Genomic DNA, 16099 nt, shown 5'->3' with positions numbered 1-16099 from the left:
GAAAGCTTACCAGCAATAGGGAATATATACGAAAAATAAGCGTTTGGCAGTAGTTACTGCAAATAATTCGAAGTATATCCTTACGATGCCTGCGGATTTAAAATTTGGTTTTGCCAAAAATTGACTGCACTCGATCACCCCACGTTGAAAAGGAAGAGACCGGAAACTCGCAGAGTGACCATAGATTTCGAAGTGGAATTTGCCAGAAATTAACGACAATTTAATGTGAATGGCATTTTGTTAAACTGGTTCGATATCAAATGAATCGAGGGTGCTCGCATTTAGAACTGCCAACTCGGGCCTGACTCCCACAAATACCTTGAAACCATGGTCGATTCCGTTCCTTATCGCCTTCAAAAGGTCATAGACACCAAAGGAGGATATATTTTTTATTAATTTCTGGTCTTTTTTTTTATTAATTTCTAGTTTAAAATAAATTTATAAAAAATACTTGTCAGTTAAAAAGTTTAACAACAAATTTGTCAAAATACTTATGTCCCTGTGGAATTAATTAGTTTTCAGTCATGATCTAGCCATGTCCGTCTGTCCATCTGTCCGTTTCTATGCAAACTAGTCTCTCAGTTTTGAAGCTATCTGAATGAAACTTTGCAGTTAGTCTTCTATATACTCTCACTCGTATATAGGTAGGAACGGGCCGGATCGGACGACTATATCATATAGCTGCCATAGGAATGATCGGAAAATTTTTACAAAAAAATTATAATATTTTTAGTTTTCAACAGAATTTGATCAAATTTGAGATATAGCCATTTCATATTATTCTACAATTTTGTGTAAAATTTTATGAAAATCGGACTAATATATCATATAGCTTCCAAAGGAACAATCGAGAAACTTGAGAGGAATGACAATGGCGGTGGCTGTTGTCGGAAGACTGACAATCGCGCTGGCGGTAACATTTTTAGTTTTCAAGAGAATTTAATCAAATTTAAGATATAGCCATTTAATATTACTCTACAATTTTTTGTAAAATTTTATGAAAATTGGACGACTATATCATATAGCTCCCATAGGAACGATCGAGAAATTAATTCAATTAAAAAGTAGAACATTTTCAGTTTTCAACAGATTTTCATCAAATTTGATATTTTTATAAGAAACTAGCTGACCCGGCAGACTTCGTACTGCCTCATCGATAAGAGGGCACTTCTGAATACATCAAGGTTCTGGCAAAATCATCTTCCTGGCATAAGGTGAAGAAGGCAGTCAGAGTTGTCGCTGGCCGATTCAGGACTCTTTCTTGCACATTTTTTTCTGTGAAATAGACACGTTGACCATTCTCCAAATCGACTGCCACGTTTCTCTGTGGCATATTGTGGTTGAACGCATAAGAAATAAGTCACATTGAAATGGTATCCATCGGCACCATCCCAGAAGATTAGTGGATACTGCAAAGCATCGTAACAACGGTGAGTTTCTGCGACGTTTACCAATCGATCGTTTCGTCGATGGAGAACAATATCTCGAGGTTGAAACTGATCCCCGACTATGACAATTGCCACTTCGTCTATAGTTGGAGCATTATATCTCCTGATATGTTCTCCAGCAGGCGTTTTGTCTGCATGAATGACAATTTTATGGGTATCCGAAGGCATCATATCGATTGCTGTTTTGAATAAACGCACCAAATTGTTCCGTTCGTGAAAAAGATTCTGTAGCTGCGAAATAATTGGCCTCTTCAGCGATTTATTGATTCCATAACGTGCATCTACTTCATCTCCATCATCACCAATGAAGTACATTTGAACAAATTTGTTTTCGCTGTCTTGGAACGGAAGCAGGGAACCGGCTTTATGATAGATTTGTCCTTTGATTTTAAAAGTTGGCATGAATTGCGCAGTTATAATTTCCGCACCAAATGACGTCATTTGAAAGCAAGAGTTGTATTTCCTAATGTTCGACAGGAAATGCTTCGATTCAGCAGTAGATCCAGCGAATAGAGAGTGCAGAGGCTCTGGTGGTGCTTCAAGTTGAGGCAATTTCACTTTCCCGGAAGCGCAACACAATCCTTTTGGTTCGGTTTTGAATTTGAGAGCCTGACAGTATATGCAGACCTGATGCATCTGGCCAATAACGACATTGCGATTCGAGCTATAATCAACAGTTGGATTATATCTGAATGCAAGACGATTGTATTGCAGGGTTTGATCTGCTGCAAGCTGTAAACGCGCTTCAGTTACCCTTGCCCTGTCGCGATCATTATTTTGAGAGTGAATCAAATCGATTGCTGCAGAACGCGACTGCCTAACTCTCAATCGTTTTCTCTCAAGCCTATCTGCTCGTCTTTCTGCTGATTCCTCTATGTGCATTTGCATTGCTCTCTGCCGCTCAGTCTCTCGGAAGGAGGCCCGTTCTTCGTCAGTCATATTCGTAATCTTACGTCTTTTTGCTTCTGTATTGCGAATACAACGACCCAATCTCGACTTTTTTTTTCGAATACAACGACCCAATCTCGACTTTTTTGGTGGCATGACTTCGTTTCTTACTGAACCTGAACAAAAAATAAAATTTGTATCTCCAATTTCTTCTTTCAATATGTTTTTAATGTTTGACAGGAAATGCTTTGATTTGCTTGTAGAGGGCGCAGTAGTAGGGGCACGGGGAAACGCGAAAAAAATAGATATATTCGCAGCCGCAGATAAGCTATCAACATCAAAAGTAGTCAATAACCGAGCTGGAACCTCAACGCATGTTCTCTAAAAATTTGGGCATAAACGGTTCAGAACTTTTCAAGTTTCTTCTTTCAATATGTTTTGAATGTTTGACAGGAAATGCTTTGATTCAGCTGGCTGCCTGTAGATGGCGCAGCAGTAGGGTCACTTGGAAACGCTAAGGGTGGACTACCCCTAACATTTAGGGGGATGAAAAATAGATGTTGGCCGATTCTCATAGATACCGGATAAGCACAAAAAATTTCATCAAAATCGGTCAAGCCGTTTCGGAGGAGTAAGGGCACGAAAACTGTGACACGAGAATTTTATATATTAGATAAAAAAAATTAATAAAATTAAAGATTTTAACTTCTTCAGTTTTCAACAGAATTTGATCAAATTTGAGATATAGCCATTTCATATTATTCTACAATTTTGTGTAAAGTTATAAAAAAAACCGGACTACAATATCACATAGCTGCCATAGGAACGATCAAAAAATGAATACAATTAAAAATTATAACGTTTTCAGTTTTCAGCAGATTTTCATTAAATTTGATATATAGCCATTTTATATCAGTCTAAAATTTTGTGTCAAATTTTATGAAAATCAAACGACTATATCTCATAGGTGCCATACAAACGATCGTTAGATGTGGATTAAAAATGCAAATCTGTGAATGTAAAACTAAAAATATAATATGTATAGGTGAATGAAATGAAAGCAGGTATTACTTCTTTGTTGTTATACCCTTGCAGGGTATTATAATTTCAGGCAGAAGTTTGCAACTGAAGGAGTCACCTCCGACCATATAAAGTATATAAATTCTTGATCAGGATCAACAGCCGAGTCGATCTAGCCATGTCCGTCTGTCTTTCTGTCCTTCCGTCCGTTTCTACGCAAACTTGTCTCTCAGTTCTAAAGCTATCTGAATGAAACTTTGTAGTCACTCGTATTTAAGTCGGAACGGGCCGGATCGGACGACTATATCATATAGCTGGCATAGGAATGATCGGAGAATTACAAAAAAAAACAAGAAAGGAAGCTAACTTCGGCACGCCGAAGTTTATATAGCCTTGCAGATAGAACTTCTATGACTAGGAATCCATACAATATAAATTATATATATTTACTAGCTGACCCGGCAGACTTCGTACTGCCTCATCGATAAGAGGGCACTTCTGAATACATCAAGGTTCTGGCAAAATCATCTTCCTGGCATAAGGTGAAGAAGGCAGTCAGAGTTGTCGCTGGCCGATTCAGGACTCTTTCTTGCACATTTTTTTCCTGTGAAATAGACACGTTGACCATTCTCCAAATGGACTGCCACGTTTCTCTGTGGCATATTGTGGTTGAACGCATAAGAAATAAGTCACATTGAAATGGTATCCATCGGCACCATCCCAGAAGATTAGTGGATACTGCAAAGCATCGTAACAACGGTGAGTTTCTGCGACGTTTACCAATCGATCGTTTCGTCGATGGAGAACAATATCTCGAGGTTGAAACTGATCCCCGACTATGACAATTGCCACTTCGTCTATAGTTGGAGCATTATATCTCCTGATATGTTCTCCAGCAGGCGTTTTGTCTGCATGAATGACAATTTTATGGGTATCCGAAGGCATCATATCGATTGCTGTTTTGAATAAACGCACCAAATTGTTCCGTTCGTGAAAAAGATTCTGTAGCTGCGAAATAATTGGCCTCTTCAGCGATTTATTGATTCCATAACGTGCATCTACTTCATCTCCATCATCACCAATGAAGTACATTTGAACAAATTTGTTTTCGCTGTCTTGGAACGGAAGCAGGGAACCGGCTTTATGATAGATTTGTCCTTTGATTTTAAAAGTTGGCATGAATTGCGCAGTTATAATTTCCGCACCAAATGACGTCATTTGAAAGCAAGAGTTGTATTTCCTAATGTTCGACAGGAAATGCTTCGATTCAGCAGTAGATCCAGCGAATATCATAGAGAGTGCAGAGGCTCTGGTGGTGCTTCAAGTTGAGGCAATTTCACTTTCCCGGAAGCGCAACACAATCCTTTTGGTTCGTTTTTGAATTTGAAAGCCTGACAGTATATGCAGACCTGATGCATCTGGCCAATAACGACATTGCGATTCGAGCTATAATCAACAGTTGGATTATATCTGAATGCAAGACGATTGTATTGCAGGGTTTGATCTGCTGCAAGCTGTAAACGCGCTTCAGTTACCCTTGCCCTGTCGCGATCATTATTTTGAGAGTGAATCAAATCGATTGCTGCAGAACGCGACTGCCTAACTCTCAATCGTTTTCTCTCAAGCCTATCTGCTCGTCTTTCTGCTGATTCCTCTATGTGCATTTGCATTGCTCTCTGCCGCTCAGTCTCTCGGAAGGAGGCCCGTTCTTCGTCAGTCATATTCGTAATCTTACGTCTTTTTGCTTCTGTATTGCGAATACAACGACCCAATCTCGACTTTTTTGGTGGCATGACTTCGTTTCTTACTGAACCTGAACAAAAAATAAAATTTGTATCTCCAATTTCTTCTTTCAATATGTTTTTAATGTTTGACAGGAAATGCTTTGATTTGCTTGTAGAGGGCGCAGTAGTAGGGGCACGGGGAAACGCTAAAAAAATAGATATATTCGCAGCCGCAGATAAGCTATCAACATCAAAAGTAGTCAATAACCGAGCTGGAACCTCAACGCATGTTCTCTAAAAATTTGGGCATAAACGGTTCAGAACTGTATTGCAGGGTTTGATCTGCTGCAAGCTGTAAACGCGCTTCAGTTACCCTTGCCCTGTCGCGATCATTATTTTGAGAGTGAATCAAATCGATTGCTGCAGAACGCGACTGCCTAACTCTCAATCGTTTTCTCTCAAGCCTATCTGCTCGTCTTTCTGCTGATTCCTCTATGTGCATTTGCATTGCTCTCTGCCGCTCAGTCTCTCGGAAGGAGGCCCGTTCTTCGTCAGTCATATTCGTAATCTTACGTAATTGGAGATACAAATTTTATTTTTTGTTCAGGTTCAGTAAGAAACGAAGTCATGCCACCAAAAAAGTCGAGATTGGGTCGTTGTATTCGCAATACAGAAGCAAAAAGACGTAAGATTACGAATATGACTGACGAAGAACGGGCCTCCTTCCGAGAGAACGGAACAATTTGGTGCGTTTATTCAAAACAGCAATCGATATGATGCCTTCGGATACCCATAAAATTGTCATTCATGCAGACAAAACGCCTGCTGGAGAACATATCAGGAGATATAATGCTCCAACTATAGACGAAGTGGCAATTGTCATAGTCGGGGATCAGTTTCAACCTCGAGATATTGTTCTCCATCGACGAAACGATCGATTGGTAAACGTCGCAGAAACTCACCGTTGTTACGATGCTTTGCAGTATCCACTAATTTTCTGGGATGGTGCCGATGGATACCATTTCAATGTGACTTATTTCTTATGCGTTCAACCACAATATGCCACAGAGAAACGTGGCAGTCCATTTGGAGAATGGTCAACGTGTCTATTTCACAGAAAAAAATGTGCAAGAAAGAGTCCTGAATCGGCCAGCGACAACTCTGACTGCCTTCTTCACCTTATGCCAGGAAGATGATTTTGCCAGAACCTTGATGTATTCAGAAGTGCCCTCTTATCGATGAGGCAGTACGAAGTCTGCCGGGTCAGCTAGTATTAGATATATATGGCATATAGGTGCCATACAAATCTGTGAATGTAAAACTGTAAATATAATATGTATAGGTGAATGAAATAAAAGCAGGTTTTACTTTATTGTTTTTTAACTTAAATATATATAATTTATATTTCATGGATTTCAAGTCATCGAAGTTCTATTTGCAAGGGTATACAAACTTCGGCGTGCCAAAGTTAGCTTTCTTTCTTGTTTAAATTATCAAACTATCGTGTTGGTATATTTAAGTTAGTATAAATTTCACAAATTTAAATTTCATTTCAGTAGGCTGTCATCAACAACAATTCATCAACAATTTATCAATGAATCATCAACAAATTCATCAACAATTCATCGATGAATCATCAGCAATTCATCAACAAATTCATCAACAGCCGGGCCATGGGTCCGGGGTCTAGACTACCGACGTAACGGTATCGTGGGCAGAGCGTTGAAGTGGAAGTCGCAGTTGGCAGAGCGTCGCCTCAGTAGAAGTTGCAGTCGGCGGTTTGATGACTGTTCACAGTGATAAGTGTTGTAAATATATTTTTGCGGGGAATATTCGTATATCATTTGAGTGGATTGTATTGGAAACATATGTAAATGTAAATAAATTCAAGCGGAAAACAGGAAACTATTTAAAATTTGAAGTCTCACTGTGGCCTATGGCATTTATTTAGACATACATATGTATGTACATATTTGGCACTCGGATCATATGGAAATGCAATGAATTTGGATTCAGAAGGTGCCGTAGTGTCGAATCAATCAGACTTGGATTTAGAAAATCATACAGAGAAATTAGTCGAACAGAGTTTCGCAAAGCCGGCAGCAATAATGTAAATATGTTTCACTTATCTTGTGCGGTGTTAAAGCCACCAGAGCTGCTGGAAACGGAAGGACCATGTAAAGGAAGGGGGCGGCGCTAAAGTATTTGCACTCTATTACGAAAACACGGCAATTGTTTCGGAACTGGATTTGTATTTGAAGCTGCCATAGTGTCGGATTAATCGGACTTGGATTAAGACAATCATACAGAGAAGTTAGACGAACTGAGCTTCGCAAAACTGTATGACCAGCAGCAGTAATGTAATTATCACTTATGTTGTGCGGTGTTAACGCCACCGGAGCTTCTAGAAATGCAGTTATATGCTCTTTGAACTGATAGAGAGGGAGAAAGGTAGTGGGATCACACTACCTCTAGAAAATAAGCGCCCTTTTGACATGAATAAAGTCATTGGTGCATAGTCATTTTAAACCCCACCTATCCACCAGAAAATATTACCAAGGATACCGAATCTGCAACCAAAATAATTTTTTAGAAGACAAAGTTGAGATTTGATTCGTTGTTTGCAACATACAAAAAAATGTTAATTAGTTGACTTTAAAGTAATCTTACACAAAAATTAAATACCTTTATTCAAGGTTTTCACCTTAATGGATACAATTATAAACTGTTATCCACACTAAAAAAGCGGCACAATGCTACCTGCCAGGTGACAAATTTCCACTTCGAATGCTTATATCTTCTACAAATAATGTATACATATAGGGAATTTTTTTGTCGGTTATATATGGTTTTATGGCCCTGAGGCTTTTCAATAATGATGAAGGTTTGAGAGGCCCACAGGTCTTCCAGCGTTGGAGAACGGTTTAAGAGGCCCTGAGGTCTTCCAAATATGATGGATGAATTATTTCTTCAAACTTCATTATACCAAAGTTAGAGAATACCCTTTTGGTAGCTGATTTAATAGTTTATCTTGATAACGTTCTTGATTGTTATTAATTTTTCGATAATGAAATCCCATATCCTTTCATATGTCGTTATAAATACAGCCCTCAAATAAAACCGAGTTTGCTTTATGAGTTTTAACCAAGTCCTTGCCGTGATCCCTACAAGGACCATCTAAGCCGTTGATTCCCCGTTCATCGCGTGCTTATCGGTTATTCAACATTTTACCAGGTCTACAGAAATTATAAGCAGGTAAATTAGCCTTAAAGGGTAGAGCATTAGCTATATTATTCACAAGACCAGTACCTGGTTTGAAATTTTCTATTTGACTGTTTACGTTATAATAAAGAAATTCAAGAAATTTCATACAAATCATTGATATCATCAAAACTTTAAAACAAATGATGAAGTTCGCATTACAATACAAACCCAAGATTTATAAGTCCTTCCATGTGAAATTTCTCGACACTTTGTAGGCACTCTTACCAGAGTTATTGATAAAAATACAGGAGCAACTAGTACAAACGGAGTTGATGGACTGCAAATAGAGAAAGTCTCCGGTTTTCTATCATTGCTTTTATCTTAAACGGGCAACAAATTTCAGATGTTTGTCCCTATGAGGATTTAAACATTAAACACAAGGAATATCTTTTCGCTGTCGTATATGATATGTATACAAGATTTCAAGAGAGCTACTACCGATAGAATTCATGAGTAAGGCACCTATTGTTGTTATCGATCTCTCCTAAAAGAATGAGTCAGTCAAATCAGGACCGATTGATGTTAAAATTTCAACTGAACTAACTAATGTAAGTGAGATGAATATAAAAGTAGATGGGATTCCTAACCACCGGGACAGCTCTGACCTTTTTATCGCTAATTAGAGTCATTAATTAGATAAATTAGGGTTACCTGACACCTGTCACCTCTTCAAAGCTTAGTGTAATAAAAATTAATTAGGGTCACTGCTTGAATGGTGTCAGGATACGTGAGAAACGTGTATGGAAGCGCTACCGCCACGAAGACGCAGTCGATACGGCTACGAGTGCGAATGCGACGGAGCGATGTCGAAACGTGTTCAATCCGAATTCAATCATCTTCCCACGATCGAATCACATGCCAAAAAGGGATGGAGGGTGAAAAGGTCGCATAGAAGCATGTGCACACTTGCGATCATACAAGGCATTGAAGAGGGAGGGATGAAGGTCACCGTCAGCAGAGATTTTCATTGATGATAAAAAAAGGCACACTTTTGTGCAATCCCCTTCCACAAAAGGAAATTTTCTTGCGATCCAGCAGTCACCTGTGATCGTTCAAAGCAATGAAAAAGGGGAGGGATGAAAAGATCACAGTCACCCGAGATTTTTATTGTCGATAGAAAAGGACACTTGTGTGTACACGAAAAGACATGGTCACCAACGATCTCTCAATTTAAAAAAGGTGGGAGACAAATCGCATAGCCCAAAAAGGTAGGATGTAACTCTCATACCCTGTGTGCAATGCCTAAAAATACCTCTGACCCTGTAACGATTCTGGCCGGTGTGGGTACATCTAGGTCGGCGCACGCTTCTTGTCCCGGCTCGGGCTCATCGGCTAATGGGTGGTATTCTTGCCTTCCTAGATATTGCCTATTAAATGAATCTCACAGTTACATAAATGCGTGCTACGACGAGATAAGATAGATAACCAAACAAACACATACACTGAGACAACAACTGGTAAACACACTTGCGGGCAGTTAGCTCGCTCCTGATGGAGTTGAAGCGGCTTTGCCCTTCCTTCCATGGTCATTCCATCCTAAATGCCATTTTATGACCCCTTTTGAGCCCTGATCAGGGCATCCCTAAGGAAGGTTGGCTAGCTGAAAACAAATTGAAAACGTCTGATTACCACATTATACAAAGTTTATTCCTTACGAGCTAAAAATGCATTTATGAAATTCGACAATCTAAATTCCTATGAACCATTCACCATAAAACTTTTATCCAAATTTAAATGATTTAGAAATCGAATCGTGAAGCGATATAAATATCAAAATAAATGTATCTTCTGCAAACAATTGCATTTATGTACAAAAGCACAATTTCTCTCAGTGTAGAGATTAAAAGCATAGGGGACAGATCGAGGCTCGCAAAGAGTGGCGAACCTCTAAATTAGGTTTCAATTTTAGACTTTTGAATATTAATTCCCTTTTTATACCCTTGCAGGGTATTATAATTTCAGTCAGAAGTTTGCAACGCAGTGAAGGAGGCACCTCCGACTATATAAAGTATATATATTCTTGATCAGGATCAACAGCCGAGTCGATCTAGCCATGTCCGTCTGTCCGTCTGTCCGTCTGACCGTCTGTCCGTCCGTCCGTCTGTCCGTCTGTCCGTCTGTCCGTTTCTACGCAAACTAGTCTCTCAGTTTTAAAGCTATCTGAATGAAACTTTGTAGTTAGCCTTGTATATAATCTCACTCGTATATATGTCGGAACGGTCCGGATCGGACGACTATATCATATAGCTGCCATAGGAATGATCGGAAAATTTTTACAAAGAAAATTTTAACTTTTTCAGTTTTCAATAGAATTGAATCAAATTTGAGATATAGCCATTTTACTATACTCTTCAATTTTGTACCAATTTTTATAAAAATCGGACTTCTATTTCATATAGCTCCCATAGGAATGATCGAGAAATTAATACAATTAAATTTTTAACTTTTTTAGTTTTCAGCTGATTTTCATCAAATTTTCATTTTATATAAGTCTTAAATTTTGTGGCAAATTTCATGAAAATCGGACGACTATATCATATAGGTGCCATACAAACGATCGTTTGATGTGGAGGAAAAATGCAAATCAGTGAATGTAAAACTGCAAATATAATATGTATAGGTGAATGAAATGAAAGCAGGTATTACTTCATTGTTTTTTAACACAAATATATATAATTTATATTGTATTGATTCCTATTCATAGAAGTTCTATCTGCAAGGGTATATAAACTTCGGCGTGCCGAAGTTAGCTTCCTTTCTTGTTTACTTTAAGCTTGCATTCTTTGGTTTTTTCTTTCACACGAAATTGTGACTCAAATTCTAAGAGCTTTATATGGCGCATTTGGGCCGCAAATACAAGTTAATGGCGTCGAGCCAAAACCCTTGCTCACTCACCAGTGCTTATCCCGCGAAGAAATCGCTTTTCTGCGTAGAGCTGTCGATCAGGAGGCTGTAAAGCAAAATTTTATTCCTATCCTACCGAAAATTTGGCCCTCTTCCTGAATGCTAAGATTTAGTTAGCCAATGTTACTAAAAAAACTCTTTGGTGAGCTGCCAGTAACTGTTTCCTGATGCTTTTTGACATTGGATCACAGAAATTAATATAATGCAGAATACAAAGGTGGAATTACGAATTAAGCGGCGATTGCGCCTGATGCCTCTTCTTTTAGGCCAACTCGGACGGGGCTCATTTCCCTACTTCTTAACATATATTTTGGCCGGTGATTTACATTTCGTCAGATCACTGATTTAATCTGGCCGGAGAATAAAGAAATGGAAAAGCTAGCACTGCTCGAAGCTGGCAGAACACGGAAGCATATAAAGCGCAATAAAAAAAATTCAACGGTTACTCCACTGCCGCTACTTAGTTAGTCCCCATGAAGTTCGTTCTCCTTCCAACGCCGGTCTCCTGCGCTTGAAAGAATACCGCTTCTTTGTCTCCTCTGCTTTGGGCTTAGCTTCCTCCGCTCCCCTCTCGGCCTCAGCGTTTTTCTGCTGCCAATTTGGCGAAGAAAATTTAAGGCTGCCAATATTCCTAAACAAGAATTTTGTTGCACTGTGCTTATTTCAAAGCCTCTCGCTTACCAAAAGTTTATTTCTTTTTTCCCACAATTTCCCTGACTGCCACTTCTAAATTAAGAATTTGCTTTCCGCAGCATCTAACTGCTCGGTAGCGAGACCAAAATGGTATAAACCAGCCCGCTATAGCCTCAAGCGAGAAGGAGACGATTGACCTTCCCGAAGATTGCAATTCTTCGGGTCAAAAGCGAAACCTTGTCCCTGTTAAACTCTCTTAAAGTTCAAAATGCTCAGTCATAAAACAAATGTCAAACAGGGTACTGGTCTCGAAACGCCCCAGGCGATCGTGGGATTAATGGTTTAGATGAAGCTTGTAGAATCCATGATATAGAGTATTCAAATAGTAAGGACTTGGGTGATCGTCGTAAAGCAGATTTTAATTGATAGAGCTTGGAATTGTGTAAAACCCAGTAGTATTAGAGAGAGAGAGCAGCAGCATATTTTGTAACAAACATGAACAAGTTTGGAATGGGGACAAAGCAAGAAAAAAAGAAGGTAGTTCTACGACTCACTGGGTATTATAGAAAGTTCATAAAGGATTTCTCTCAAGTAACTTATCCATTGATTAAAGTCATTAAACAGGATGCGAAGATGGATTTTAATGAACCCAACTTTATGATTGCATTCGACAAATTAAAAATAGTCATAGCTGAGGTACCGGTACTTAAGTATCCGGATTTCAAAAAGAAATTTCAACTTATTACTGATGCTAGTAACATAGCTTTAGGTGCTGTTTTGCAACAAGACAGTCAACCTATTTGTTATGCAGGTCATACATTGAATGACCAAGAGAAAAACTATTCTTCTATACAAAAAGAATTACTAGCAATAGTATGGGCAAAAGTTTATTTCCGCCCATATCTCTATGGAGTTAAATTCGACACATTGTCCGATCACCAACCACTTAAGTGGCTCCTAATTAAATATAACGGAAAAGAACTTAATGGAATACTTTATAGATGGCTTGTTAAGCTTAGCGAATTTAATATAAACGTATCATACATTAAAGGAAAGGATAACCAGGTAGCTGATTTTTTAAGTCGAATAAGTAACGACGAAATTTGTGCCATAAACACAGCTGAATCTTCTAGCTCTTTAGAAAACAATGTTGATGACATTAGTACACAACATACACAGGCTTAAGACTTTATGGACACAACTATTTAAGGTAATTCAGAATCAGTTGTTAATAGATTTCAAACACAAATCATTCTAACAGATAAAAAAAAATATGAAGTTTGAATATAAGAATAGAAATACGAAAATTTATTTAAATTTAAATGATCTCGAAAATAGAATAGAAGACATTTTGAAGAATCATATCAAAATAGGCAAAGTAGGAATATAATATATAACGATCATCAATACAATAAATTTCAAAACAAAATCATCAAAATTTTCGAAGGCAATAAAAATGTTAAATTTGTAAAATGCTCATTTCACGCAAAAGACATTGAAACTGAAGAAGATGTGTATAAAGAAATTGAACGATTCCATAAATATGATACTGGTGATTCTGGTATAAATGGAAATTACCAAAGTTTAAAAAAGATTATTTACTTTTCAAAACTTCAACATTACATCCAAAAATATATTAACAATTGTGACATTTGTAATCGGTGTAAATATGATAGGAACCCAGTGAAAGAAAAATTTAAGTATACGGAAACACCAAACGATATAAGAAAAAATTTTCATATGGATATCTATACAAATTAAAAATGTAATTTTCTAACTTTTATTGACCGATTTTAAAATTGGTTACTGCCTTCTATCTTGAGGATCGCAATAATCATCGCAATAATTATCGAAAAAAGGAAGTTTTGAAAAATGAATAACTGATAATGAATTTAATAGTGTAAATATAGAAATAATAATAATAAATAATAAATAATAAATAATAAAAGAAATGAGAATATAGAAGTTCATTTTGTGAAACCTAACAGTCACACTGGCAATGCAGACGTTGAAAGATTCCATAACAGAAAAGATAAGTATTATATACCTTGAAAACAAAGATCTATCAATCAAAGATAAAGTTAGTAAAGCTATAGAATATTATAATAACAGCTATCACTCAGCAATACAAAATACGCCAATGAATATTGAATATAGAAATTGTGACAAACAAATTATACATCAAAACATTCTAAAATATAAGGAACATTACATTACATCTTTAAATCAAACAAGACAAATTTTTGAAAAAACTAGAAATGAAGGATAAACAAGAAAGGAAGCTAACTTCGGCGCGCCGAAGTTTATATACCCTTACAGATAGAACTTTTATGAATAGGAATCAATACAATATAAATTATATATATTTGTGTTAAAAAACAATGAGGTAATACCTGCTTTCATTTCATTCACCTATACATATTATATTTGCAGTTTTACATTCACTGATTTGCATTTTTCCTCCACTTCAAACGATCGTTTGTATGGCACCTATATGATATAGTCGTCCGATTTTCATAAAATTTGCCACAAAATTTAAGACTTATATAAAATGGCTATACCTCAAATTTGATGAAAATCAGCTGAAAACTAAAAAAGTTAAAAATTTAATTGTATTAATTTCTCGATCGTTCCTATGGGAGCTATATGATATAGTAGTCCGATTTTTATAAAAATTGGTACAAAATTGAAGAGTATAGTAAAATGGCTATATCTCAAATTTGATTCAATTCTATTGAAAACTGAAAAAGTTAAAATTTTCTTTGTAAAAATTTTCCGATCATTCCTATGGCAGCTATATGATATAGTCGTCCGATCCGGCCCGTTCCGACATATATACGAGTGAGAGTATATACAAGGCTAACTACAAAGTTTCATTCAGATATCTTCAAAACTGAGAGACTAGTTTGCGTAGAAACGGACAGACGGACAGACGGACATGGCTAGATCGACTCGGCTGTTGACCCTGATCAAGAATATATATACTTTATATAGTCGGAGGTGCATCCTTCACTGCGTTGCAAACTTCTGACTGAAATTATAATACCCTGCAAGGGTATAAAAACTATAAGTCTCTAAGACACAAAAATGAACCGAAATACAGACAATTTATTTTAAATAATGTACATAGCTCCAACATAAAAAGAATGAGGAAATATCAGACTTCAAATGTAACATAATCTACCATAAATAAATTCCTAACACTTATATGTACAAAGGTAGTCAAAATTATCCATAAAAACAAAAATCTCATAAAACAAAGAAAGGAAGAAAAAAAAAGTGGTTTAAAGTTTGAAATCGATGAAAGTGCAAAGTCGGAACCACGAGAGCGCGAGAGCAGACAAGCTCAGTTGGCAGAGGTAATACAAGGTGCCCCATGGACCGCGGGCTGGCCCACAGCTTGTCCAGCGTTTATAGAGTTTGCCTGAATTATTCGTAGTTTAACGATTGTCGTATCTGAGGTCCGCTGGGTCTACTGTTTTCAAAGCTCAGGTAAGTGGTAAGACGAGCCTTTGAGGTAAGGAACCCATTTTTACTACCTTGCAGGGAATTATAAATTTTTCAGAAGTTTGCAAAGCAGTAAAGGCAGACATTTCCGCACCTATAAAAATATATATATTGATCAGGATCAACAGCCGATTCTGTCCGTCTGTGTGTCTGTTTTCGCTTCTACGCAAAATAGTCTTTCAGTTAGCTATCTCAATAAAACTTTGCAGTCTGTCTTGATAAGATAAATGTGATACATGTAAAAATAACTTGCAATTTAAAAAAATAAATAAAAATAAAAATGCAGCACTTACATTCTCGTCGTAGTGAATTGGTTTCATCGGCTAGTCGTTGTTTAAAAGATTCCAGCTTGGTATTTAGTTCAGTTTCCTTCCCAATTTGTTTTTTTATCGCTTCAACTCCAGCACAATTAAGCTTAATTGACTCCTTGTGCTTTCTAATACAGGATTACAAATAAAACAAACAAATTTTAACTTCAGAATATTATATAATATTATTAATAATATTAATATTATGTTTCCTTAAAAAGAGCTTTATTTTATTTCAATTTAACGAAATTAAAAAAATATTTTAATTTATTTGGTTAAATAAGAACTAAGTTTTAGTCATGTAGAAATCTCAGTTTAATTTGTTATAAATTGTTCCCATAATGAGAGCGTCAGGTGTAAAAGTTTCATGGTGCTGAAATAAACCAGGGGACAATCTCAATTC

At 37.0% G+C, this 16099-nt stretch overlaps 1 protein-coding gene across 7 annotated transcripts in view; it reads right to left on the bottom strand.

Annotated features, from left to right (window-relative positions):
• l(2)41Ab (lethal (2) 41Ab) overlaps positions 1–16099 on the bottom strand; it is a 300238-nt gene that overhangs the window by 123857 nt on the left and 160282 nt on the right. For 5 of the 7 annotated variants that reach the window (XM_086838393.1, XM_086838386.1, XM_086838401.1 and 2 more), the window contains one exon: positions 15682–15824. The exons of the other annotated variants lie outside the window; for them this stretch is intronic. In XM_086838393.1, the coding sequence (XP_086694519.1) occupies positions 15682–15824 (143 nt within the window). The remainder of the gene's footprint in view (positions 1–15681; positions 15825–16099) is intronic. 7 annotated transcript variants of the gene reach the window in all.

The sequence above is a fragment of the Drosophila serrata genome, unplaced genomic scaffold, assembly GCF_035046125.1.
Source record: "Drosophila serrata isolate PLE 108 unplaced genomic scaffold, ASM3504612v1 contig_69, whole genome shotgun sequence".
Lineage (NCBI taxonomy): Eukaryota > Metazoa > Arthropoda > Insecta > Diptera > Drosophilidae > Drosophila > Drosophila serrata.
This window is presented reverse-complemented; position numbering and strand designations above follow the sequence as displayed.